Source organism: Phaenicophaeus curvirostris, chromosome 10 (assembly GCF_032191515.1).
Source record: "Phaenicophaeus curvirostris isolate KB17595 chromosome 10, BPBGC_Pcur_1.0, whole genome shotgun sequence".
Taxonomy (NCBI): Eukaryota; Metazoa; Chordata; class Aves; order Cuculiformes; family Cuculidae; genus Phaenicophaeus; species Phaenicophaeus curvirostris.
This window is the reverse complement of record NC_091401.1, coordinates 23591303-23617747: the sequence shown is the minus strand read 5'-3', so window position 1 is coordinate 23617747 and position 26445 is coordinate 23591303. Positions and strand designations below refer to the sequence as shown.

Below are 26445 nucleotides of genomic sequence, written 5' to 3'. Positions count from 1 at the left end.
TCGTTTGGCTTACTGTGCACCACACAATAACTTGTGTGTTATTTATTTTGGGAAACATTGTCTGTGACAGCTGGGGAAGTGTGCCCCTTTTTCTGTGGTAAACATACGTGTGCCCCCTGGAAACAGTTTGTTTGCAGGAAAACACGCAGGGTGGGACCTGAGCGTTGTTATGACCAGGCTCCTCTGCTCCAGAACAGCTCTCAGGGTCTCCTCTGGAATGAAGGATTAACTTGTTTCCTTCTGGGATCCCAACAGCCAGTGCTATCTGAGCATAGAGGTGCGCTCCAGCGTTTGGGAGCTGTGACCTGGGTCTGAGCAAGCTCTCTCTCCACCTGCCATCCTGTGTGTGCTCTTGGCACTCAAGGTGAGAATTTATTCTTGTGGGAGTGGGGTTGGAACTGGGTGGGCTTTAACGTCCCTTCCAACTGAAACTATTCTATGGCTGGAGATTGTCTTCATATTATCTCTTGATACAAGGCAGATTTATAAGAGAATTAAACATACAAAACAGCTGCCAACTTATCAATTAATTTGCACATTAGGAAAAATTTCTTCACAGAAAGGGTTCTCAAGCACTGGAACTGCCCAGGGAGGTGGTTGAGTCCTCATTCCTGGAAGAGTTTAAAAGGCAGGTGGATGAAGTGCTTGGGGACATGATTTAGTAATAAACAGGTACAGTTGGAGTTGATGATCATCATAGAATAGGTTGGAAGAGACCTTAAAGATCATCTAGTTCCAACCCCACAGCAATGATCTCAGAAGTCTTTTCCAACTTAATGATTCTATCCCCTGGATCCTAGTGCACACCCTTAAATCATAGAAATGATTAAGTTGGAAGGAGTCTCAACGATCACCCAGTTCCAACCCCCCTGCCATGGGCAGGGACACCTCCCACTGGCTCAGGCTGCCCAGGCCCATCCAACCTGGCCTTGAACCCCTCCAGGGATGGGGCAGCCACAGCTTCCCTGGGCAACCTGGGCCAGGGCCTCACCGCTCTCATAATGAAGAAATTTTTCCTTACATCTATCCTAAATCTGCCCCTCTCCAGTTTATAGCTATTGCCCCTCGTCCTTTCACTCCAAGCCTTTGTGAACAGCCCCTCCCCAGCTTTTTTGTAGCCCCTTCAGGTACTGGAAGGTCGCTCTAAGGTCTCCTCGGAGCCTTCTCTTCTCCAGGCTGAACGACCCCAACTCTCCCAGCCTGTCCTCGCATGGGAGGTGCTCCAGGCCTCGGATCCTCCTTGTAGCCTCCTCTGGACCCGTTCCGACAGCTTCAACTCCTTCTTACGCTGAGGATTCCAGAACTGGACACAGGACTCCAGGTGAGGTTTCCCACGAGAGGAGCAGAGGGGCAGACTCCCCTCCCTCCTGCTGCCCGCGCTGCTCTGGATGCCGCCCAGGACCCGGCTGGTTTCTGGGCTGTGAGCACACGCTGCCGGCTCCCGGCGAGGGGCTCCCCCCCATCCCCTCAAGCCCTTCTCCTCAGGGCCGCCCGCAACCTCCTCCTCCCCGCGGCGCCCCGCCCGCTGCCCCGGAAGGGGCGGCTCTGACCCAAGATGGCGCTGCGGTTCCTGTTGCCGCGAGGGGCCGGGGGCTGCGCGGGGCACTGGGTACCGAGCGGGGATGGGGACGGGATGGAGATGGGGACGGGGGCAGGGAAAAGGTAGCCGGGAATGGAGGCAGGGAAAGAACAGGGACAGGAGGGGTGGAGGCAGGGACAGCGACAAGGACAGGGAAAGGGTAGCTGGGCTTGGAGGCTGGGAAGGAACAAGGGCAGGGCAGCTGGGTTTGGGGACAGGGATATGGAAAGGGACAGGGGCAGAGACAAGGAAAAGGTAGCCGGGCATGAAGGCAGGGAATGAAGAGGAACAGGGAAAGGGTAGCTGGGGATGGGGACACGGAAAGAACAGGGACAGGGCAGGTGGGGATGGGGACAGGGAAAGGGACAGGGACAGGATGGCCAGGCAGGGATGGTCCAAAACCTACTTACTATTACAAAAAGTGGAATGTTTTTATTTAAGCTAAAGTACAGTTCATCTAAATAAGTGTATTTTTTGAAAGTTAGACAGAACATCCCTCTGAGAGCATGTTTTTTTATAATGTGTTTTTCCAGATACAGTTATGTCGTGTTTTCAGTGCTGATCTGTGCTGAACAGAGGTGTCTTTTTCTATAATCACCTCTCTTTGCAGGCTTTCCCTATCTCAGAGGCAAGGTCAGACAGAGCTGGCTCCAAAACTCCAAATTAGCAAGAGATTTGACTGTTGTGAAGTTCATAATAACGTTCAAGGCCAGGTTGGATGGGCCTTGAGCAGCCTGATCTAGTGAGAGGTGTCCCTGCCCATGGCAGGGGGGCTGGAACTGGGTATTTAAGATCCTTTCCAACCCAAATCGTTCTGTGAAAAGCGAGGAAATCTGGGAACACACGGCAGGATTGAAGCGTGGGACTGAGCGCGGAGGGGCTGCCTGATTTCCTTGAGAGGGGGGCACAGCCCTGGGGTGACCCTGTGGGTGCTTGGAAAGTCCCTTGTGCTTTAAACAGCTAGTTTTTCATATATGGATTGGAAGTCACAGGGAAACAGTTTGACTGGAAGTTTATCAGCTCCCGTACGCTGTGTTTGATTTGCTCTGAACTGAACCAGCCATCTCCTCTTGCCTTCCAGTTTCTCCTGAATTCCTGCAGGCACTGTTCTTCAGGAGTCCTTCCCAATGAAAGGATCCGCAACATTGGGATCTCGGCCCACATCGACTCTGGGAAGACGACGCTCACGGAGCGAATCCTCTTCTATACGGGCAGGATAGCGCAGATGCATGAGGTGGGTTTCCAGAGCTGCGCTTCGTGGGCTGAGCTGGCTGGGTGCCGTTGTGGTGTTGCTGTGGTGGTTTGCCTGTGTCAGGGACACAATAAAGCCCTTCAGACCCTACTGGAGGCAGAGTCCTAAGAATCTGTGGGTTTCCCAATACCCCTTTAAAAATAAGTGGAAGGCAAAGGGATAGAAAGTAATCCCTCCTTTCCTGTAGTGCTCTCCCTCTTTCACAACACTCTTAAATCTTATTTCAAGTCTTACTGCTTTCTTCACCATCTCTGTGGTGAATGTACAAGGAAAGATAGACATTTCCTTAGTGTAACCAAAGATGAGAAACAGAGAACACAGGGATGTAATGAAGGACGTGGATCTGTTGGAGTGAGTCCAGAGGAAGCCATGAGGATGATCCGAGGGCTGGAGCACTTGCCCTGTGAGGACAGGCGGAGAGAGTTTGGCTTGTTTAGCCTAGAGAAGAGAAGGCCTCAGGGAGACCTTAGAGCAGCCTTCTGGTACTTAAAGGGGCCAAACTGAAAGCAGGGGAGGGCTCTATGTCACAGAATGCAGTGATAGGATGAGGGATGACGTTTTTAAGCTGGAAGAGGGGATTTTTAGGTTAGGTATTAGGCAGAATTTTTTTACTGTGTGGGTGGTGAGACACTGGCACAGGTTGCCCAGAGAAGTTGTGGATGCCTCATCCCTGAAGGTGCTCAAGGCCAGGTTGGCTGAGGCTTTGAGCAGCTTGATCCAGCGGGAGGTGTCCCTGCCTGTGGCAAGGGGCTGGAACTGGGTGATCTTTAAGGTCACTTCCAACCCAAACCATTTTATGATGCTATGTAATGTTTAGTTTCAGGTGAGCTTGTTAAATTCACAGTGAAGCATTATTTCCCTCAGGTTTCTGCTAACCTTTTTTAAGAACAGTCCTTAGGAGAATATAATAAGTTAAATTTGCAAGTACAGCTGCAATAAAAATCAAACTTGTTTATAGTTCAAGAGTTATAGGCAATTCTGCCATGTCTGCTTTTCCTCGCTGAATGAAAGGTGAGGTTCGGTGCATAAAACATCAACATGCGAAATTCTTAGTAAAGTCCTTTGGACTAATTTTCTCTATTTTTTTTCTTTTTTCTTAAGGTGAAAGGTAAAGATGGAGTTGGAGCTGTTATGGATTCAATGGAGCTAGAGCGACAGCGTGGAATCACAATTCAGTCTGCAGCAACCTACACCATGTGGAAAGACACCAACATCAACATCATAGACACGCCAGGTAACGATAAGTGCTGAATGCATTAAGATCAGTGTTACCTCCTGCGTACAAAGAGCAGGGTGCCATTTCTGTGTTCATTAGTCACTCATGTTGGGCTAATGTGACTCTTTCTGTATAGCTGGAGACCAATTCTGATTGCTCTTTATGTATGAGAAAACTATTTCTCATTACCTTTTATCAGCTATGAATAACAGGGTTTTTTTTTTTTCCTTCAGGACATGTGGACTTCACGATTGAAGTGGAGAGATCTCTGAGAGTTCTTGATGGAGCTATTCTGGTTCTCTGTGCTGTTGGAGGAGTTCAGTGCCAGACAATAACTGTGAACAGGCAAATGAAGCGTTACAATGTGCCATTTGTAACATTCATCAATAAACTGGACAGACTGGGCTCTAGCCCAGCCAGAGCAGTGCAGCAGCTGAGGTATTTATCATTTGAAATCATTTGTGAAATAATTCTGAGCTATTCACATAGCAAGTTAATGCTAGTTATATTGAAAAGGTTCTCTTGTGGGGTCTGTAGCTGTGGTTTGAAGGATAATGCCTGATTGAGGGTAAATCTTAAACTGACTTTTAAAAAGTCTCTGTTTTCTCAAGAAAAACAAATGTTGGTGTCAGCCCAGGCTTGCAGTGACCGAGAGCTGGCATTTTGGTATTTATTTTGTTGATGGAAACTGTATTTGGAGCCACTTTGGAAACAGCCTTTTAATTGTCCCTAGATCCTGGTAGAAAACATGGTGTATCTTAGAGCAGGGAGACAATACGGGGCTGGCAGTTTCTAGTTCAGATACCAGAGGTCCTGCTTTCTCTTTACTTGCAGTCTTTCTGTGCCTGATTTGATCTGTGAGATACATGCATAATATGCTTTAAGGGAGAAGGAACTCCCATGAGCAAGGAATTAATCGGAAACCAGTTTGCACTGCCTTCTTTCCCATGAAAGTTGCTCCCTGGATCTGTTACAGGTTATCGAGGGCTGGTGATCACTCAGGTTAAAATGCAACCCAGGCGTATTTCGTCACTATTGGTAGATTTTTGGCACTGTCCAAAGAACAAAGGATAGTGTTTTTGTGGGAGTGGGGTGTTGTTCAGGCACCATCTGGAGCACATGTACAGTTGAACTAATTTCTATTTGCTCATTTTTTCAGATCCAAGTTAAAACACAATGCAGCTTTTGTTCAGATTCCAATGGGGCTGGAAGGAAACTTTGAAGGACTTATAGATCTTATTGAAGAAAAAGCTATATATTTTGATGGTGCACTTGGGTAAGTTTTGAAACTGGCATGTTTCTTAACCGGAGCTAGTCTTTGTATGAGGAACTACTTATAGTTTCTCTTCAGAGATTAAAAAGCCTGCAATTTGGGAAGTTAGGGATGTGGCTCATGCTAGGGCTGAGTTATCGCACTTCAGCTCTCCAGGTTACAGCAAAATGATTCTATGGGGTTGGGTTTGGTGAGGGGCAGCTGTAGCATGAACTGTTTGCTGATTGCAGTGTGTGAAGGGGCAGCAGCCACGCTTTCCACCCTGAGAAACACGAGGCTTGCTTCATAACAGGAACTGATAATACGTTTGGCACGAGCCTAAGGTGTAGGGGAGGCTGTGGAACAGGTTATCCTGCATCCATGCAAACCCCTGCCATGAGTGGGAGGAAACTCTTTCCTGCTAAAGCATCAGAGATAACATGTTGATATTATTTGTGACTTTTTTTTTTAAATATCCATGTCAACGATGTATGTTTCTTTGTCAGCACTCTGATTAGTGATTGAAAGGTTGATGCATGTGGCATTTCTTTAAAGTGGTTAGGTTATTTATGTGTTTGTAGCCAGACTCTTCGGTATGAGGACATTCCAGCTGAGTTTAGAGCTGAGGCTGCAGAGAGGCGTTGGGAGTTGATCGAATGTGTTGCTAACTCAGATGATCAGCTTGGGGAGCTGTTCTTGGAAGAAAGGATTCCTACAGCTTCTGAGTTAAAGGTAACCATATTGTGGTTCTTCTTCCAGTAGCATTCTTATCTTGCTCTTCTCTGTCTCCGGCCCCGCTCCTTCTCATCCCCCAATAAAAATTTCTTGAAGTCTGAAGAAATTTTGTTTCCTTGAGCTCTCTGATGTGTCACCTCCCACAGGTGGACTCCACCTCAGACCCTGTTGAGGGCTCCTTTGAGATTTCTTTTTTGATTTCCCTTGGGAGCTCTGAACTGGTGTGTGCCCCGTAGGGACCAGAAATGGCTCAGAGATACATCTGGTCATTTCTGTTTTCTCCTGCCTTGCCCTGTTACGGCCCAATGTCTTTGATTCACTCCATATCCCGCAGCGGGTCAGTTGTGGAGTTGCTGTAATTCATCTTTGTACCTTGGGAATGCTGCCTTGTGTTCTCTTTGCACTGATTGCATCCGAAGTGAAAAGAGCAGTACGCTAGGAGAGAACTGGATTGACTCTATGTGGAGAATCCAGAGGGAAAAGAATCCAGGTCAAAATACAGTTTTTGGAGAGAAAAAAAAAAAGAGTTATGTTTCTTGAAAGTGGGGAAAAGACTGATAGAGAATTTATTTTATTAAATACTTCAGATATCAAATGGCAAACGTGCCAACATACAGGGATGTTCACAGAAGGAATCAGATGGCTGTAGACTGAACATTATTTGTTCTCATGCCAGTTTGGTATTGCTGTTTCTTCAAGCACGCGTCCACATAATGAAAGGTGGTAGGGAGGCCTGGGAAGATCAGCTGCAGTTGTCTTTATGCAAGTCCTGCCACTGTTTGCTCCAGGATAAGATCTGCTTGCGTGGCTCTGGAGGCTGGGCAGCAGACTAATGTGTATCCCTTCCCTTAGAAAAGCAGACTGCTTTTTCTAAGAGCTGCTGTTGGAGCTATAACAGCTTGTCTTCGAGCGGTAGCCGTGCACAGAGTCCCCCTGGGGCTAGCCAGTCACAGCATTTGCTACCTCCTTGTGCTTTTCTTTGCCTGCAGCTGAGTGAAAGGCAAGCCAAATTAAGACATAAACGTTCCAAGCAGGAGCTCTTTCTCTGAGTGGTGCCTGCTAGGCCAGCAGCTTTGATATTTTAAGAGTCTTCTAAGTATCTGGCCTGTTGGCAATGCCTGGCTCTGCGCAGGAGGCTTTTCCCTGTTAGGGTTTGCACTGCTGGCTTTCCTGGAAGTTGCCCACTCTTGTCTGTTGGGATATAGAGGACTGGCAGTCCTTCCAAGCTGATGCATGTTGCAAATCCCCTTAAAGTGTATTTATTTGAATCTTCCTGACTCCTGAATTTTGACTGCTTTTATTTTTGCTGCAGACCTTGGCTTTGGAAGTGGTTTTTTTAAAATTGTTTTGGCTGAATGGGTGATTTAGTGGTGATTTATGTCTCTAGGAAGAGCATGCAGGAATCTCTACATCCCAGCGTGGCTTGAGAGAAAAGCACAAGGGTGTTTTTGAAATTACCAAGCAAATGAGTCTCTTTGGATAACCAGGCATTTAGTTGTTCCAGTAATTAAGTATTATTTTATGAAGCCTGAGCTATTCCTGTTACAAAGCAGCCCTTCTTGCTTTGATAAAGCCAGACACTTGATAACAGTTCTAGAGACCTATCAGGATCTGTCTCTCACCTGGCAGAGGGAATGGTACCGATGTGAACGGGGTGTGCTGATGCAAGAGGTGGGAGATTTTTAGCAGGAAGCTGTTTTTGATGGCTCCTGCTGGGAGGGAAACCTGTTACCAAGATACATTTATCTATTCAGTATGCCTTGGCTTCCCACTTCTGAAAGCCAATTAATTACAGCTCTAATGGCTATAGTATTGCAGATGCAGGTTAATTTGGACTAATATGTCCCTGAAGATGGATTTTCTTTCAGTGGCCAGCAGCCAAGGTTCCACTGAAAATACCTTTTTGTGGCAATGATGCTAGATATCACTCCTGGATGCCACAGCCATCGCACATCATGTTTGCTGATTATCAGCTTGTTGAAACAGCACCTAATTTGCTGCTCTCCATAATGCTGCACTCAAGGAACTGATGTGTCCCAGGTGCTCGGTGGGACGCTCAGTGACAGTAATCTTTATGTGAAAATAAAATTGCTCCTTTCCCTAATGTAGTTGTTAATGAGGATAAATTGCAGTCATGTTGCTTCATTTCAAAACATGTAGCTGGATAACAACACCGGGTACCAGCACAGCCCTGTTTCCAGCGCTCTGGTACGTGACCACAGACGTGGGCTGGATGAGCAGAATTGTTGATGTAGGAATTTTTGCAAAGTCATTGCATTAACAAATTTAAGGAACCGCTGTTCTCTCTGTTAATGATAAAGATAGCTTAAACGCCTGTCTTTGGGTGCACTAAATAAGTTGAGGTTAGATGGTGTGGTTAACTGTCTTGGCTGTCAAGTAGAATTGTTTTAGCTTATCCAAGATGACAGGAGTTGCTTTTGATTGGATTGAGGAGCTCTTTAAGCATAAGGAGGTGGCATCCTCTAGTGGCAAGGAGGGGAGGGACCACATGGCAATCTTGGCTTCAACAGTTGAGTGGGGGCTGTGGAGGGGGCAAATAACTCCTGTCCACCTTTGCGGAGGACGGCTATGATCACTGTTATGGAAACTGTTGGTGCTTAGTTATGTTTTGCAACGTCATGGGATGCTTAGGTGAAAGGCAGTGGATAAGCAGGAGATAACCACACAGTTTGTTTATCTTGCTCAGTTCTCTAGTACATCCTGGAAAGATTCCCAAGGCAGCTGTTACAACATCAGCAGGTGTGTAGATGAATGTGGACAGGTTCTTCTGTTGTGCTTTTAAAACGTTCTTCATCAAAAAATGATTCATTGAGCATGGCGCTTCCCCAGATATCCCTTCCCTTCCCGACTACGTCTTTCAGAATGATTTTCCGTAGTTTAAAGGTTGAAGCATCTCATCTTACTTTCACACATTTAAATGTGAGTGCTTCCTAACATAACTAAATAGGGAAAACGAGACGTCTGAAACAGAAATGAAGAATCCTGACTTTATCAGCGGAGAATCAAGAAAGGAGGTTTCATTATATTTCTCTTATGCATTTTCATTTTATGTTGAATTTAAGATGAGGGTGGGGGAAAATCCTCACACTTCTCTAAAATTTCAATGAATGAGTTTCATGGGAAGCTCTTGTGTACAGGAGACGATGTGAGAGTGGTTACTTTACTCCAGGAGTAGGGACAACCAGCAAAGAGAGAGAGTGTCTGGACTCCTCAGGTTGTTGCAGAAAGGGGGTGATACACTGATATTTTTCAGCTTGCGATCAGAAGAGCAACACTGAAGAAGTCCTTTACCCCAGTACTTGTGGGAAGTGCTTTAAAGAACAAAGGAGTGCAGCCGTTGCTGGATGCTGTCCTGGAATACCTCCCCAATCCATCAGAGGTTGAGAACTATGCTATTCTTAACCAGGGGTAAGTATCTTTGTCAGCATAGGAAGTGGTCTCAGAACCAGGTATCAAAGCAGTGTGATATGTGGCTGGAATATTGCTAGCAAAATATTCCTTCATTTACCATTTATATTAAATAATGCCACCATAATTTTGCTCCAACTGCCAAAACTAAAAAAGCTCATCCCTCATTTGAGGGACACTGTTTATACTGTTGTTTTAACGCACGTTAAATGTTAAACTTGAAAAATTATCTGATTAGATAGTTCTTTAGAAATTAATGGCAACCCTTCAAACCCTGCCTACGGTAGTGGAGAAGGGACATCTGAAATGCATAAATGTTTTGTTGTTTGGATGTGGTTGTAGATATGCCTTCACAATTATGAAGTATGAAACCCACATTAAAGCTAGGAAATAGCCCTTAACATTCCAGTTGTGGTTTAGGGGTGGCCATTTGGTCTTGTGCTTGAGTTTTTTAGACAATATAATCATAGCTGAACAGACATGATGCTCATAAATACATCTTATGATTCTTCTCCCAGTGGTTACCTGAGTCTGACTCCTGGTTGCCACTGTGCCTCTTGCTGCCCCAGTGTCTGCCTGCTAAGACAGACCAAAGCGTCTCACGTGGCACGTAACCGTTGTCAGAGGAGTTACTGCAATGTATCTTTCTTCACTTTAAAACTGGACTTGTTCATGAGTTGTGTCAATCGTTTTCATGGCACGGTTGGTTGATGTGAAGGACTAGTGATACTTGTCGTAGCTTTGACCTCCTTGTGGGGATCTGCCAGTTTCTCAGAGACTTTTTCTGAGTGTGAAAGCTACATGTGTGAGCATCTTTCGTTCTCTATTCCAAACCAGTGAGACTGAAGGGCCTTGGGACTTTCTAAAGCTGGGATCATGTTTAGAGGAGGCTGCCCTGTTTGATTCATAAACTCCCTCTCCATCCCTCTTTTTAAGGGATTCTGAGGACAAAACCAAGTTCCTGTTGAATTCTGCTCGAGACAATTCCCAGCCTTTTATCGGCCTTGCTTTTAAACTGGAGGTAAGCTGTTCATCTGTTCCATTTCTAGTGCAGCAAAACCAGTAGAGAAGCAGGGCATTCCCTGCAAGAGTTATTGCTGTACGCAAATCCTGCTCATGCTGAGCTGTTGGTGGGCTGGCATTGATGCCAGGGAAATGCCTTTTCCTTATAGGGAAAAGCACACATTTAAAGCTTTGTATTTTCAGTCTATCCATTTGTGCATGTGATGGCTTTTTTACTTACTCACGGTGTATATGGTAAAGCCAAACTGAAAGTCTCAGAGAACGGATGCCCAGAACATTACCTAGATGACTTTATTCCATTGCTTGCAAGTTTTCCAAGCTACCAAAATGTGGCCTGTGCAGAACAGAAGCTGTATTTGCATTGTATCCTTCTGAAGGAGGAGAGAAGGTATCCACATTTGTTATGTGTGATTTGAGTAGAAAACAGTGAGTCTGAACATGAGGTACTACCAAAGCTCAGGTGGAAAATATTTTAAAATCAAATTAAATTTGTTTAAAAAATTATTTTCAAACATAAAATCCAGAAATGTATCAAACATTAGCCAATTTCAAAGTTTTTAGAATAGATTATGTACCTCAAATATCGATTTTCTTAGTTAACAGCCTGAACATGTAGAGGGGTTTGTTGGCTTATTTTAAATACTTTTTGAGAAAAATCCAGGTTTTGTTTGAGGTTAAACAACAGAATACCAGAGAGTTGGAGAGGAGTAAGTACACAGTTTTAACCAAACAAGTGATTTCCTACCTAGCAGTTCAGATTTTCATACAGGAAGAGGCTCGCCCTATTGCTAGTTACCATATGCCTCTGTTGGGAAGGTGTGGGGCCAGTAAAAATCGGTGAAGTAAAGAAAATTGTCACAGAGATGCTAAGTTCCATTCCAGTGCCAAGTGAAAGCTGAGATTACGTTAAAGTTTCATTTACATGTCTAGTGTGTAAATTCAAAATGGAAGCGTTTAGTCAGTCAGTGCAGATCATGCTTTGAATAGCAGAGGTCTTGACTCCCAGCAGGATTGTGTCTGATTTTTAATGAAATCTGTTTCCAGGCTGGCCGTTTCGGACAGTTAACCTATATTCGAGTTTATCAGGGGATGCTGAAGAAATCTGATTATATCTATAACACCAGGACAGGGAAGAAAGTGCGTGTACAAAGACTTGTCCGTATGCATTCAGACACCATGGAGGTGAGTGTGAGAGGTACAATCCACATGGATCGCCTTTTGAACTGCTCATACTAAACAAGCTTCTTACTTTTCAGCTATCCCTGAATGATGCGGCATGTCAAATTTCTGCTTTTGCAGTTAATTCATCCTTGTCTGTAGCACTTCATAGAGCTCCACAGGAAGCTGGAACGATCTCTAGTGTATTATTTCCACTGAAGTGGAAAAATCTTTGCCCGAGAAACACTATAAAATGGCTTTGAGGTAATAGCTAAAGAAAGCCAGCTGTGGTACTGTCCCCATACTCCATACTTCTGGAAGAGGGGAAATAGGATTGGCAAAATACACAAAGAAGTTTTCTTCCATGTGATCATTGAATACAATTCTTAAACTAAAAATTGATTCTCAAACTACTGCAAATACCACCCTTTCCTGTTTAAGATTCCTAAACTCTATTAGCTGGGTCAGCACTGCCTGAAACACTGTATGTTGCTTGCTTCATGTCCTTAAACTAGAATAAGGTAGCATCAGAGATGAGGTCTCCTTTCTGTGCTTTGAATAAAGAGGTAGATTTACAGAGCATTTTATCAAAGCTGGAATTTTTAGAGGAGCTTAATTCCCAGCTTTTATACACAGCATTTATAGATCTTCTTAAAAACAGGCTTAGTTTGTAATGTATCTTTCAGTGTTAAATAAACACTAAACTTTTCTTTCTTAAGGATGTAAATGAAGTTTATGCAGGAGACATATGTGCATTGTTTGGAATTGATTGTGCCAGTGGGGATACATTCACAGATAAAACCAGTACTGACATTTCCATGGTGAGTACACCTTCCATCTTTGAGCCTCGTGCATCGGAATTCACCAGGATTTTGCTGTAAAAGTTTTGTAATACTTGTTGAGCTTAAATATTTTTTGTGATTATTTGTTATAGCTCAAGGAGCCTGAATATATAGAAGGAGGGTATGTGCAAAAGATACACGCCTGTTAGCAAACTGTTCTGGGCTGTTAGAAGTGGACACTGTTACCCAAAAGTATTAGGCTGTGTATTTATACAAGTATTTAAAGACATCAGTTTTATTTATATTTTTACAAAAATCTGCTAGGAAGCAGAGCCTTAAGACTAGTGTGAAATCCAGATATCATCTCGCATCTAGGAAGCAGTGCTGGTGATACTGCGGTTGGCAGTACAGCATGCATCACGTTACAGCCTTGTAGTAATCCTCAGGAGAGTGACATGATTTTGTTACGCTATATTATTAGATAGAAGCTAGATCAATAAAACAGTTATTCCTGTTTGTAACCTTGAGTTCTCGTGACCAAACTTCTCTAGAGAAATTATGTCACCAGGTGTAGTGGAACTCGACTGTATGATCTCTTCCTTTGTGGTCGTTGCAGGAATCAATTCATGTCCCTGATCCTGTCATTTCAGTAGCTATGAAGCCTTCCAACAAGGTAGGAGCCTGTGAATCAACCATTTTCTATTACCTTTCCTCTGCTGCTTTTATAATTTTAGGCAGGTTAGTAGTCAAACATGGAACCATAGACTAAAATGAGCAATGTTTTAAAATGTTTTATCCAAAATACTTAAGAAGACATTGTTCAGGTAACTCAGCATGTGACTGCAGTAGATTATGTCACTTAGCCATGCAGGTGCACGTCTTTGGGTAAACAGAGGCTTGAAGAAACTGGAGGGATAAATCCGGCTACAAACACATGACTGTGTTGGAGAAGATAACCTCATGAGAGCAGCAGTGCTAAGCAGTCAATAGGAAAATCTGAGGCCTTGCTGTTATGCAAGTTCTGGATGTTAAGCTTTTTCTTGTGGATATTATTGTTTTTCAGAATGACTTTGATAAATTTTCAAAAGGCCTGAGCCGCTTCACAAGGGAAGATCCCACTTTCAGAATCCATTTTGACAATGAGAGCAAAGAGACCATTGTTTCTGGAATGGGGGAACTGCACTTGGAAATCTATGCCCAGGTAATTTGGAAAGCAGATTTGATGGACTCTGCTTTTGACTGTTTTCCCAATCAAGAATTCTTCTTTCTTTCTGGCTGAGACCAAACCCAACCTGCAGTTGGGCTACCTGGTGCCAGGCTTTATGCCTGGTTTTGTAATCAGGTGCCTAAGCTCACATCAGGTTCACACAACATTTGGAGGTGTGCAATCCTCTTGCTTCAGTGCCAAGTCAGGGTTATTGTGTGATAACAATTTTGAGATCTTCCTTGCAGAAAGCGGTGTGTCGTTAATGTGAACAATATTAGCTGCTTAGGAAAGCCTAACTCCTTAGTCAACTTTTTAAGAGTGTTTCTGTCTAGGGGTTCCATTCTGAAGGCTATAAACTATTTAAATGAAACTTCTGCCTGGAACACTTTTCATTTTTTGATTCAAACCCGTAAAAATGTTATATTAAGCAGCACTACGATTTCTAGCAGCCTTTGCATATAATTAATTTTATTGTTAGCAATTTCATACAGAGAATTTCTTACAAGAGAAATTTGTACAATATTTCTTACAAGAGAAATATTGTGATTCCATGTGTTTTAAATGTCATTCCATAGTAAGAGATCATGTAGGGATGCAGTAGTTAGTTACAGTGATTTATTAGTTTCTTTCAAGTTGATGTCTGTAGCTTTATTATTTTATGATTATTAACACAATAGATGCATCTGAAATGTTGACAGAATGAAGAAAAGATGGCTTTTGTCTTGGAAAACTTAAATTTGAGCAAAACAATTAATGCTGTTCCCTTTTCCTGTATCAAAGTTATAGCACCTAAACAAGGGTGACTGCAGAATGACAGTGAATAATTTGTAGCGTTTAAAAAAACCCAACAACCCCTCCTCAACAAAGACCCCCAAAATCAATGCAGCCCCAAACCTAAGAACTGGTTAACCCCAATTAAATTTCTCAATTTCTCATTTCAGAAAGTTGTAAATAAAACAATCTCCAATGTATTGTTCCAAAGGAGCAACTCTGTATTTCATTCTGCTTTTTTTCCTGCAGCGAATGGAAAGAGAATATGGTTGCCCTTGCACTATGGGAAAGCCAAAAGTTGCCTTTAGGGAGAACATCGCCACACCTGTACCGTAAGTATTCTTTCTGGTAATAGAAGTTTTTAAAATTTATTTTGGTGCAGAATTTGATTACATAGCAGAGAAAGTGCCTTTTGGATTATTGGATCAAAGCACAATGTACAGGAGAAGTTTTCATGGGGAAGGCCTTTCCCTTCATACCTCGATTGCATATCCACCCTCATCAACTTGTCTGCCCTTCCTTCAAATGCTTATTGCAGCATTTGAGCTTCTTCATTGTGGTACCAGGTGCTCGGTTATTCTGGTTCGTGTTTTGGCTGGCGGGTGTCCTGTGTTACTTGAACACCGTGCTGCGGGTGCCAGAGAACTGTCATCTGCCAGGGAATGATCTCCTGTGGGTAGAAATCAGAACTGTGGAAAATGAGACGGTATTTTCTTTGAACAATACTGAGAGAGAATTGACTGCGGCAAGGCTGTACAAATACCTTAACTTCTCCTGCTAGCTTTTTTTTCACCCTGGGTTGTGCTCCATGCTGCTGCAACTACATTTTTCTTTCATCTAGGCCTTCCTGCTGCAGTTAGTCAGCCACCACTTCTCAGGCATTTTTCTTCACAGAAAACTTAGGACCTAAACCCACTGTAGATGCCCCCACTTAACTGAGAGTGCAGTGGGGTAGGAAGCAGTGGAGCTAGAAGTGGGAGTGATATCTCTTATTGTTATTCGTGAATGATTTATTACAGGAGGCTGCAAGATAGAGAACTTCTCTTTCAAATTTTCTGCATTTTTCTTACGAAACCTTTGCTCTGATCACAGAATTAGGATGGAGAATAGCACGCATTGTAAATAGCGTTCAGGGACCCAAAGCTTCTGCTGCTTTCCTGGGTGAGCTACTGGGGTAGATGATGCCTCTGTGTACTGGTCCACCACTGCTGTCCTCTAGTGTAGAAGCACTCTGCAGCTCCAGCTGGAATGTGGTTAAACAGTCCAGGATGCTGGCAGCTGCTTCCTCTCTTTATCCCTGGCCAGTTTGGCAACAGTATCTCCCAGGAGGAGAGAGCTGTGAATGACCAGTGTATTGAACCTCTGCCATTCCCAAGAAGGGCCTAGAAATAGCAGAAAATTAAATGCCTGCTGACACAAGTTGGAAACCTGGTGTCTCCTGCCTGCATAGGGGCAGAAGCTGATAATGCTGAAGCAGACAGTGAGCATTGCCCTAACCTCACCCTGTTTGCTAACTGAGTTGCAGGCATCAGATCTGTGAGCAGCCCAGCATCGCTGTGTCTGATCTGCAGGGTACACAGCTGGCAGTCTTAAAACAGCAACAAATAAAGGCTTTTTAGAAATACAACTTTACCTGGGACATCATTTCGTGAAGTAGAATCATGTAGTCAAATTCAAGATACTCATCATTTCTTTTCTGGAAAAAGGAAGATGAAAAGGGCTGAATTTGGGGCTTCCCCCCACCTTAAAAGTAGTGAATCAGTTTTCTCTGGTTAGCACAAAGCTCTTTGATATATTTCAGATGAAACTAGCAGCTTGTGTTAACAAATAAAGCAGGTGAAGCTCAGAGAGATACTGCTTTGTATTTCTGTGAACTCCTAAATTGCATTTGAGAGACTGAATGTGAAACTTAAAACTGCGCTAATTCTTCCCTTAAGGAAGCTTTATGTATCTCAACTTCAGGAACTCATTTGGGAAGGGAACACCTGATTCTACGAGGTATCGATTGAACCCAAATAACCCTAAATAAAATTGTCAATAGGGTAGGATTTGGAATGCGGCAGGGGCCTCACAGTGCTTTACAAGTTATCAGCAATTGTGCGAGGGACAGCTTTTCATTGGCCTTTGGAACATGCTCTTTACGTATCTTTTCTTTGGGGAAAAGAAAAGTAACAAAATGACTAAAGAGAGATGACAGCTGCTTTAGTTTAATAGTCTTTTGTCTGCTGTATCCTTAAATTAATCTGGTTTGTTAAAGAGGGTTTTAAAATCTGCGCATAGCCCTGCAGCATCAGTGAATTGCTTGAAGGTAGCCATCAGAGGGAGCAAAACATTAACAAATGGTGCTCCCAGGATGAGTTTTTGCCTTTCCTTCATACCCAGACCTTCATGGGAATTCACTGGCTGTTCTGAATGCCCAAACATTTAAGCTCTGAAAGTCCTTTCTGGAGACTCCTGGTATATTGAGTTTCCTCCTTTAGCTCACATACTAAATTTCCTTGAATTCAATGCTGACCATCCCTTTAGGAGTTATTCTTTACTCACAGTATATTTTCTCCAAACAGAACAGAGAAGAACTGGGAGAATCTATAGAAATCTATTAATTTAAAAACAAACCCAGAAACTTTGCTCTGATAATGACTTTCCTGAAGGCAAGTTGCTTTATCAGACAAGCCTGTTCCAGGCAGGAAGTCTGCAAGGCCTGTCAATGGTGGCAGCTAAGGACTCAAGTAATTTTAATTGATTTAGTGAGATTTACCAGTTGTTTTTATTTCTGAGCTTAGGGCAGATCCCCGCTAAAGATAAACACCTCACCTGTAACCACTGGGAAATAAGTGAAAACAGAAAATACTTTGTCCTGAGGTATTCTCTTCCCTTTCTGCCTTGCGACAATTTTCTTATCATAGACTTAATTGATGCTCATTGTGCTCATCTAAGTCTAAAAGCATTTCTCCAATTGCCTGAATTTTTCAGATCAGCTAGAAAGCTGTCCCTGAAGTAAGTGCTGCTGCTAACTGGGTCATTTAAAGAAAAGATGTAGAGAGCAGTTCTGCAATATGTCTTAACTAAAAAATTAATGTTAAGTATTCTTCCCATCCTCCCCCACCCCAAAAAAATAGTAAAATAGGTTTGGGAAGGAAAAAGTGAAAGAGCTAATAATGAAAGATGAAAGGCAGGAAAGTAATATAAAACTGCTATCAACTGATGACTTCTATGTGGAAGAGTCAGTTTTTGTAACTAAATAATTGTAGAATAGTGCTCTTGCCCGGAAGAGCACAGCATCTATATCAAGATTTATGAAGAGGAGAAGTGATCTAAATTAACACTCAAGCATGCATGATTTGCTAGAGGAAAGGGGTAGGTGGAGCAAAAAGCAAACACTGGCTTAAAAGTGAACCAGACTAAGAAGTTCAGACACAGTTGAGGTTTCCTCCCTAAGAACTAAGCTTCAGCTGTGCTCTGGTATATGCCACAAATGCTGTGCCACAAAACTATTAAATACTATTGTTCATTGATGGTAACTTACCACTTGCTTCACATGTTTAATTTGGGCAAGTTGGAAATCAGTGTTTTCATTCGAGTTCTGCCATATCACGTAGCCAGAGGCGGCCCATGCGAGCAGGCGGATGGGCTCCATTTCTGGGGGCACATTGCCATGGCTGTCTGCCAAATGAAATAAACAGTGTAAGTCAAACTAGATTGGTGGAGTTGCAGCCATCAATAGAACTGTATCGCCTAATAGTAGGGTTTGAGGCTGAAGTCACTTGGTTACATTCTCTCTCTGTAACAGATCTTCCATGTCATCTTGGAAGAGCTGCTACATCACTGTGTTCTCCTCCCACTTCTTTCTTAGTATATTCTATAAGGGCTGCAAGGCAGGGGTTGCTCTAAAGTAAAGAGCAGAACCTTGTGGTACAGTCAGGACGTCTATTGTGCTGTGCCAGGGACAGCCACAAATAGTGAGCAGGACGCTGTTGAAGGGAGAGGTAACAGCAGCAGGTGGTTTTGAAGGACAGTCACATGCAAATCACATACTGGTTCTGGATTTTCGAAGTGGTGAATACATTTAGTAGTGTTGTGACTGACACACCACCCTGAATAAGGGGAAGTGCTCAGAGTAGGGCTAACAGCCTGATGCCCCTCAGCCCTGCCCGTTATGGAAGGGGCTCCTGGATGGGTTGAGGACCACCACCAGTTGAGTTCAGGTTTGCTTGTGGCCGTGGAGGATGTTGTCTCAAAAATTCCCTTCTCACCCAGACCCCTTTGTTTTACCTGGTATGTTTTCTGCCACCAGCTCTTTTTCCAGGCTCTTGATTCGATTGTAGAATATGTTATCTGCTTCATCTGTGTTCTTAAGTTCTCTGTCAATTGTGAATTGCACATCTGGAGCAAGGTTTTTGTTGCCCGAATAATAAAGAACCTCAGCAGTGCAGTTAACAGTACTTTCCTGTTACAGAGTATATTATGTGTATTAATATTTGATTAAATACATGTATAGTATTGGTAATTTGCACTTCTAAAATATATTTTTTTTCTCTTTATGTAGTTGCCATTTTCTCTGAGTCTGGCCCACAGAGATTTGTGTTTATTTTAGACAAGGTTAAATTCATGGCATTTCTGTGGCTATACCTTAAGGGAGTTTTTCTTTTTGCAGTGATAGAAAGGGCAACATTTATGGTGGAGAATCACTTGTTTTATTCAGTTGGAGTAATGGGTTTAAATAGCCCCAGTGTGAGATTGAATGACTCTGAAATGCCCTTGTCATTTACTTGTGTTGTAGTGGTAGGTACCAGGTGTTCAGGGCATTCATGGTGTAAGAAATAGGGTGTCCCTTTTGGTAAAATCAAGCCTTTTTTTTGCCTGGTTTGCAGTACAGAAACGTCTGACGCACACTCCCAAGTAGTATTAACTGGTGTGTTCCCTGGCCCCAGCTCAGATCATCAGCATAAAGCGATGGCTTTTTATTACACACCAGTAGTGCCAACTCCTGCCCACAGGATGTATTAGTGAAATAAATCCAAACTCACATTGTCAAGGATGTCTTCTAACACCAATTCCAGATGGTACTTAAGCCCAACATCACCGATGTCCTAAATAAGGAAAACAATAAGAGTGTTTATTCTGTGAAGTGTTAAAGTACTTTGCATTGTGGAAAATATTCTGGTTACTGTGAAACATGCTGCAGCTGTGTCGTTCTCTGCAGGGCCCATACAGGGCTAGGATGTTCTTTTATATCTTCCTTCTGTGTTAAGATTACTCATATAACATGAACTTGGTGTAGCATTGGATTAGTACCCCCTGTTCATCTCTGGTCTTGTATGCGACTGAATGGCCATGTTTGGGCTCCCTGTGTGATTCTGTCCCACAACGTGCTGCTTGGTTAAGTACTGAGGCAAGAGTCTTTACTCAGTTCCTCATGTTACGTCTGTTTTGCACTGCTTTATGCCTTGTATCGTGTCATATTGTTTGGATACCTGCAATACGAGGTCTTACGAGGAGCGGCTGAGAGAGCTGGGGTTGTTTAGCCTGGAGGAGGCTGAGGGGAGACCTCATTGCTCTCTAAAACTACCTGAAAGGAGGTTGTGGAGAGGAGGGAGCTGGGCTCTTCTCCCAAGTGACAGGGGACAGGACAAGAGGGAATGGCCTCAAGCTCCGCCAGGGGAAGTTTAGGCTGAACATTAGGAAAAAATTCTTCACAGAAAGGGTCATTGGGCACTGGCAGAGGCTGCCCAGGGAGGTGGTTGATTCACCTTCCCTGGAGGGGTTTAAGGCACGGGTGGACGAGGTGCTAAGGGGCATGGTTTAGTGTTTGATAGGAATGGTTGGACTCGATGATCCGGTGGGTCTCTTCCAACCTGGTTATTCTATGATTCTATGATAATAATGACTTAAGCAAGTTAGTAGTGCTGTTGCCCCTGCTGTAGCAGGTTTACCAGCACATCCAGAATGGGTTGGTGAAAAGTGTGTCCTCAGTGCGTTTGCTTGGGAGGTTCTGCAGGCACTGAAGCCGTGGTGGAATTCTACAGGCAGGGTGCAGGGCACAGTTCCAGCAGTGGTGTTGTTGGGACCGGCATGAACCCTGGTGTATCCTGCAGCAGTGCCGCGTTGCCCCACCACAGGTGGACAAACCAGAATCATAGAATAATTTGGGTTGGAAGGAACCTTAAAGCCCATCTAGTTCCAACCCCTGCTGTGGGCAGGGACACCTCCCACTGGATCAGGCTGCCCAAGGCTCCATCCAGCCTGGCCTGGAACACCTCCAGGGATGGGGCAGCCACAGCTTCCCTGGGCAACCTGGGCCAGGGCCTCACCATCTTCATAGTGAAGAAATTCCTCATTATGTCCAGTTTAAATCTGCCTCTCTCCAGTTTATACCCATTGCCCCTCATCCTATCACTCCAAGTCTTTATAAACAGTCCCTCCTCAGCTTTTTTGCAGCCCCTTCAGGTACTGGAAGGTCTCTATAAGGTCTCCTTGGAGCCTTCTCTTCTCCAGGCTGAACAATCCCAACTCTGGAGCGGGAAGGGGCTGGAGAACAGGCCTTATGAGGAACGGCTGAGAGAGCTGGGGGTGTTTATCCTGGAGAAGAGGAGGCTGAGGGGAGACCTCATTGCTCTCTCCAACTCCCTGAAAGGAGGTTGTGGAGAGGAGGGAGCTGGGCTCTTCTCCCAGGTGTCGAACTGGATCCGAGAGCTCTTTCCCGACCTGTTCATTCTGTGATTCCAGCCCCCTCCCCCTCGCCCCGCTCACCGGGCCTCGGACGCCCCGCACCCCGCGCAGCCCCAGCGCGCGCCCCGGCCCCCCCCGCCGGTACCGGGCACAGGCGGCGGCCGCGCGCGCAGCGGGGACCCGCCTGGGAGGCAGCGACATGGCGGCCACGGAACCAGGGATGGGCAGGGCGGGTCGGGGCAGGCACCGGGAGGCCCCGTCCGGGGCCTCCCGGTGCCTGCCCCGACCCGCCCTGCCCCGGGACCTTGCCCAGTCCCGTCTTGCCACGTCTTGCCCCGCCCCGCCCTCAGAATCACCGGGTTGGAAGAGACCCCCGGGATCACGAGTCCAACCATTCCCATCAATCACTAAACCATGTCCCTCAGCGCCTCGTCCACCCATCCCTTAAACCCCTCCAGGGAAGGGGACTCACCCCCCTCCCTGGGCAGCCTCTGCCACTGCCCAATGACCCTTTCCATGAAAAATTCTTTTCTGATGTCCAGCCTGAACCTCCCCTGGTGGAGCTTGAGGCCATTCCCTCTTGTCCTGTCCCCTGTCACTTAGGAGGCCAGCACCCACCTCTCTACAACCTCCTTTCAGTCTTCTGTCGCATCCCATCCTGTGCCTGCCCCATCCCATCCCCTCCCATATTTTCCTGTCCTGTCCTTTCCCATCCCATCCCTGCTCCGTCCCACCCTGTCTTGCCCCATCCCGCTCCATCCCGTCCCATTTTGCTCCATCCCGTCCCATTTTGCTCCATCCCGTCCCATTTTGCTCCATCCCGTCCCATCCCATCCCATCTTGCCCCATCCCATCTTGTCCTGTCCTGTCCCATCCTACCTCATCCTGTCCAGTTCCCTCCTGTACTTGCCCCATCCCATCCCATCCCGTCCCATTTTGCCCCATCCCATCCCATCCTGTCCCGTCTTGTCCCGTCTTGTCCTGTCCTGTCCCGTCCTACCTCATCCTGTCCAATCCCCTCCTGTACTTGCCCCATCCCATCCCATCCCATCCCATCCCATTTTGCTCCATCCCATTTTGCTCCATCCTGTCCCATTTTGCCCCATCCCATCCCATCTTGTCCTGTCCTGTCCCATCCTACCTCATCCTGTCCAATTCCCTCCTGTACTTGCCCCATCCCATCCCATCCCATTTTGCTCCATCCTGTCCCATTTTGCCCCATCCCATCCTGTCCCATCTTGTCCTGTCCTGTCCCGTCCTACCTCATCCTGTCCAATCCCCTCCTGTACTTGCCCCATCCCATCCCATTTTGCCCCATCCCATCCCATCTTGCCCCATCCCATCTTGTCCCGTCCTGTCCCATCCTACCTCATCCCGTCCAATCCTCTCCTGTACTTGCCCCATCCCATTCCATCCTGCCCTGTCCCATCCCTTCCTGTCCCATCTTGCCCTGTCCAGTCCATCCTGTGCGGTCCCATCCTTTCCTGCTCTGTCCTGCCTTATCCCATCCTGTCCCGTCCTGTCTTGTCCTGTGCCTGCCCCATCCTGTCTTCCCCTGTCGCATCCCATTCTGTCCTGTCCCATCCCATCAGGTCCTGTCCTACCCCATCCCATCTTGTCCCATCCTGTCCTGTCCCACCCCGTGTTGCCTTCCCACACTGTGGTTATGGGGCATCCTGGCTGGGAGAGAGGGCAGGAGCTTCAGAGAAACCCAACACCTCCCCAGTTCCACCTAAAAAGTGTTTTAAGTGTTCACATTTACTGACTTTCCCCCAGTATATCCCCTGGTTCAGTGTCTGTGCTTAGCAGCACAGTGCTCAGTGGGTGGAGGTGGTGGGTATGTGTAGAAACAATACAACATCTTTTTACTCAGTCATAGGATCATTAGGTTGGAAAAGATCTTTAAGATCATCAAGTGTACTGAATAAAGTGGTATTCTGGGGGGGGATTTATTTGTTCCTAGGTTTGAATATACACACAAGAAACAATCGGGTGGAGCAGGTCAGTACGGGAAAGTTATAGGCGTGCTTGAACCCCTGGATCCGGAGGACTACACGAAATTAGAATTTGAAGACAGAACTGTTGGCACAAATATTCCAAAACAATTCGTGCCTGCTGTTGAAAAGGTACAGAGCATTTTGCCTGTGTATGATATAAGAAATACCAATTCTTGTTGTTTTCCTCCTATACTGCCAATGTTTACTGTGACTATTTTGCTCCAGGCAAGGAGGCTTTTCCCATTACTGCAGAGGAAGCAGAATTAAATTTGCATGGCTTCACTTAATATCCTACATTCCAAGGTTTTCCACTTAATTTAGAAGCTGCTGTTTGTTTTCTTTGGTGCGTGCTCCATTTCTGTAGTAGTGCTGCAGTGCAAAAGGTGGGCTTCCCTTCCTTACAGTCCAACCAGCCTCCTCCTCCTCTGAAATCTGCTTTTTAATGTCCCTCTTCTGCTTCAGTTGTGGCCATGCAATTCTCATCTCTAACCCTGAAATATGTAACTTTTTTTGTGGCTTCTCTAAGGCCAGTTCTGTAGGAAACTGTAATTAGGCTAGATTTCCTACAAGAATTACTGAATATTCTTTTTTTTTTATCTCTTCTGTGGACTTCCTCGGTGTCTGTCTCTCTAACTGTTTAATTTATCACATGATGGTACTTTAGCATAATCTTCCTATAATAATAGATTCCTATAATAATAGATCAAGCTAAAATAATTCCTTTGGTATTCCATGAAGCAACACATGAAAGATTTTTGCCAAATCCTGGAAAAAACCATGCATTCTTAAAAGAATCTTGGTCTTCAGTCAAGTGGCTAGTGTGGTTCTTTCCACATGGAGCATGCTTTCAGTTTTTAATCATACAGTCCCTTAACAAAGTAAAATCCTGAGTGCATTTCTTTTCCTTGTCCTTAGCTTGCTACGTGGTTTCAGGTTTGAAAACAATATCAGTATTAAACTGAGGTGCCAAAGAATGGCAGCATGAAGTTTTCGAAGGCTTGGGAGTGAAGTTGTCCCCACTGCTATGTTCTCTCATCATTTTATCAAGCACGAAGGTCCATTGGGTGGATAGGGGATTGCTGTTAATAACTGTGAAAGGTTTGGGTTTTTTTTGTTATTGTTGTTTAAGTTTAATGTCTTTTATGGGCTGATGTTAATGCAACTCTTTTTTGAACTTCATTTTGGTCTGCCGACTGCTAACTCTGAGAAGTTATTTGACAGGGATTCCGAGAAGCATGTGAGAAAGGTTTGGTGTCCGGGCACAAGATCTCTGGAGTCCGGTTTGTCCTGGATGATGGTGCACATCACATGGTGGACTCCAATGAAATTTCTTTTATCAGAGCAGGAGAAGGAGCCCTAAAGCAAGGTATAAAGCTCGTCGTTCAAATGCGTAGTGCTGCTGGCTTCTGTCTTGTTGGAGCTAAATTTAACAACCTCCTTTCTATAGGATATTTTGTTGCCCAGAGTATCTATGCACGCCTTTAAAGCTTGGCTGGTTGAATAGAGCAGAATGTATGCAAGTGTTTATAGAATTTTGAGGAAGGCACAGTAATTCTTTTAGTTTTATGAAGGAAATGCTTTTTCCTAGAATAAAGAAACACCATCGGCTTCATCCTTATACAGGTGCGGAAAGAACATGTTCCTCCCAGCATTACAGTCTTGGGAATAAAAGGCAGGGGAGGGGGAATTCCACAAAGTCAATTATTGTTTTCCCCCCACTGATGTAAGAAACAGCATTAACCATAAACCACTTCTTTTGCTCTGCACAGGAATATCTTGAAATATACTGTTTGTTCTTTGATGTTTGATGATTTATTTAAGTTTTTTCCTCCAGCTATGGAAAATGCCACTGTGCGTATACTTGAACCCGTTATGGCAGTGGAGGTGATGGCACCCACAGAATTCCAGGGAACAGTGATAGCTGGAATTAACCGCCGTCACGGAGTGATCACAGGACAGGATGGCACAGAGGGTTACTTTACCCTCTATGCTGAGGTTTGTGTTGTTCACTGCTTCCTGACCTTTGCTTTTCCTGTATTGCCTTTCGACTCCGTTACTGTTTTACTTACTGACTGATATGTCTTAACTTGTAACCAGATTTTTCAGTTTTAAGTATAACATTAATTTTCAACTCATGGCAGTGTATCATGCCATTTTAGTAAGTGTGGTGTAGTCTTGAGGTGTTTCAAACATAGTGATCTCTTACCTAATGATGCAGATAAGAGAATTTGGGATACTATGGTAAAATATCTCATTTTTACAAGAATACTATGCTTGGATTTCAGGTGCCATTAAACGATATGTTTGGATACGCCACTGAGCTGAGGTCCTGCACAGAGGTGAGCACTCTTGGTACTTTTGCATCATCATAGACATAGCATATGCAGCAATAAACGTGATAAAAGTCAGAACAAATACAGAACAGGAAAATAACCTGCGAGTTTTTACTGTTACTCAAATTGCTTTGTAATTAACATTGCTATCATTAGCTGTGTCATTTTTGGCCAATGTCAACATTCAGATACAGTCTGTAGGGTTTTGTACCTCATACGTACCCGCCTCAGCACAGTCTGCTTGTGTACTTCTCTGTAAACGATTATTGCATGTTGTCTTACAGATAAGGGTGTGCCCTAATGCTAAACAGGATTACACGTTTCGCATCCTGACTTTGTTCTTTTTCCAACTCTGCAGGGAAAGGGTGAATATACCATGGAATACTGTAAATATCAGCCGTGTTCGCCCAGCACTCAAGAAGAAGTAATTAACAAATACCTTGAAGCAACAGGACGGCTTCCTGCAAAGAAGGGCAAAGCCAAGAGCTGATTTTCACCCTCTTGAGTACATGGAACAGTTTTTCACAAGCTTCTCTTAAAGGCTCAGTTGCCCAAGCCAGAGCAGCAATCAAGGCTGGCTGGATAAGTGCTGACTGCAGTGGGACTTGGACTGTAATTTCATCATAATATCCTTCCTTTGGGGTATTCTCAGAAGCCACCAGGAGATTACAGTGGAATTGTTCACATGTAAATGCTGCTCATTAACAAAATATATAAATGTTAAAACATTGATGATAATTTGTCTTGAAATTTGTCTTAGTCCATTCCTATTAAAATAATTGTATTTTTTGCATTTAGTTACTACTTCTGGTCTTGAAAGTTTAATAATTTTACTTGAGGAGGCTCAGCTACCGATTAACTGCCAGGCAGGCATGGGGGATGAGTCGTCATCCAGTACTAAGGGGGTTTCACATAGATGCTCCAAGCACAGATCTTTTAGCTCTTGCACTTACAGCATCCAGTACAGAGAATGAAAGCTTATTTTCCCTCTGCATCCTTCAGAAACAGTGCTGAGAGCCTCTGACTTCCTCACGAACCAGGC

At 44.5% G+C, this 26445-nt stretch overlaps 2 protein-coding genes across 2 annotated transcripts; one reads left to right on the top strand and one right to left on the bottom strand.

Annotated features, from left to right (window-relative positions):
• The first annotated feature begins 1538 nt into the window (after positions 1–1538).
• GFM1 (G elongation factor mitochondrial 1) lies at positions 1539–26192 on the top strand. The gene is made up of 18 exons (XM_069865126.1): positions 1539–1609; positions 2661–2813; positions 3933–4065; positions 4281–4485; positions 5207–5323; positions 5881–6031; positions 9309–9463; positions 10400–10484; positions 11531–11668; positions 12364–12465; positions 13043–13099; positions 13490–13627; positions 14654–14736; positions 23037–23199; positions 24292–24436; positions 24905–25065; positions 25356–25409; positions 25762–26192. Exons 1-18 carry the CDS (start codon positions 1556–1558, stop codon positions 25891–25893), a joined length of 2226 nt encoding a protein of 741 aa, XP_069721227.1. The 5' UTR covers positions 1539–1555; the 3' UTR covers positions 25894–26192.
• LOC138724719 (latexin-like) lies at positions 14295–22169 on the bottom strand. Its single transcript, XM_069864937.1, has 7 exons — positions 22074–22169; positions 21219–21365; positions 19432–19494; positions 18677–18851; positions 17931–18067; positions 16038–16100; positions 14295–15074 (listed from the first exon to the last, which is right to left on the bottom strand). Exons 1-7 carry the CDS (start codon positions 22167–22169, stop codon positions 14979–14981), a joined length of 777 nt encoding a protein of 258 aa, XP_069721038.1. The 3' UTR covers positions 14295–14978.
• Positions 26193–26445: the final 253 nt, after the last annotated feature.

Bases quoted from the DNA above. Each gene is read 5' to 3' on its own strand.
- GFM1 (XM_069865126.1), top strand. From the start codon at position 1,556: ATGGCGCTGCGGTTCCTGTTGCCGCGAGGGGCCGGGGGCTGCGCGGGG. The intron at 1,610-2,660 runs GTACCGAGCGGG...CTTGCCTTCCAG, and splicing joins GGGGCTGCGCGGGGCACTGG to TTTCTCCTGAATTCCTGCAG. The intron at 10,485-11,530 runs GTAAGCTGTTCA...ATCTGTTTCCAG, and splicing joins GCCTTGCTTTTAAACTGGAG to GCTGGCCGTTTCGGACAGTT.
- LOC138724719 (XM_069864937.1), bottom strand. From the start codon at position 22,169: ATGGGACAGGATGGAGCAAAATGGGATGGAGCAAAATGGGATGGGATG. The intron at 16,101-17,930 runs GTAAGTTACCAT...TCCTTTTTCCAG, and splicing joins TTAAACATGTGAAGCAAGTG to AAAAGAAATGATGAGTATCT. The intron at 15,075-16,037 runs GTAAAGTTGTAT...TTCTACCCACAG, and splicing joins TTCACGAAATGATGTCCCAG to GAGATCATTCCCTGGCAGAT.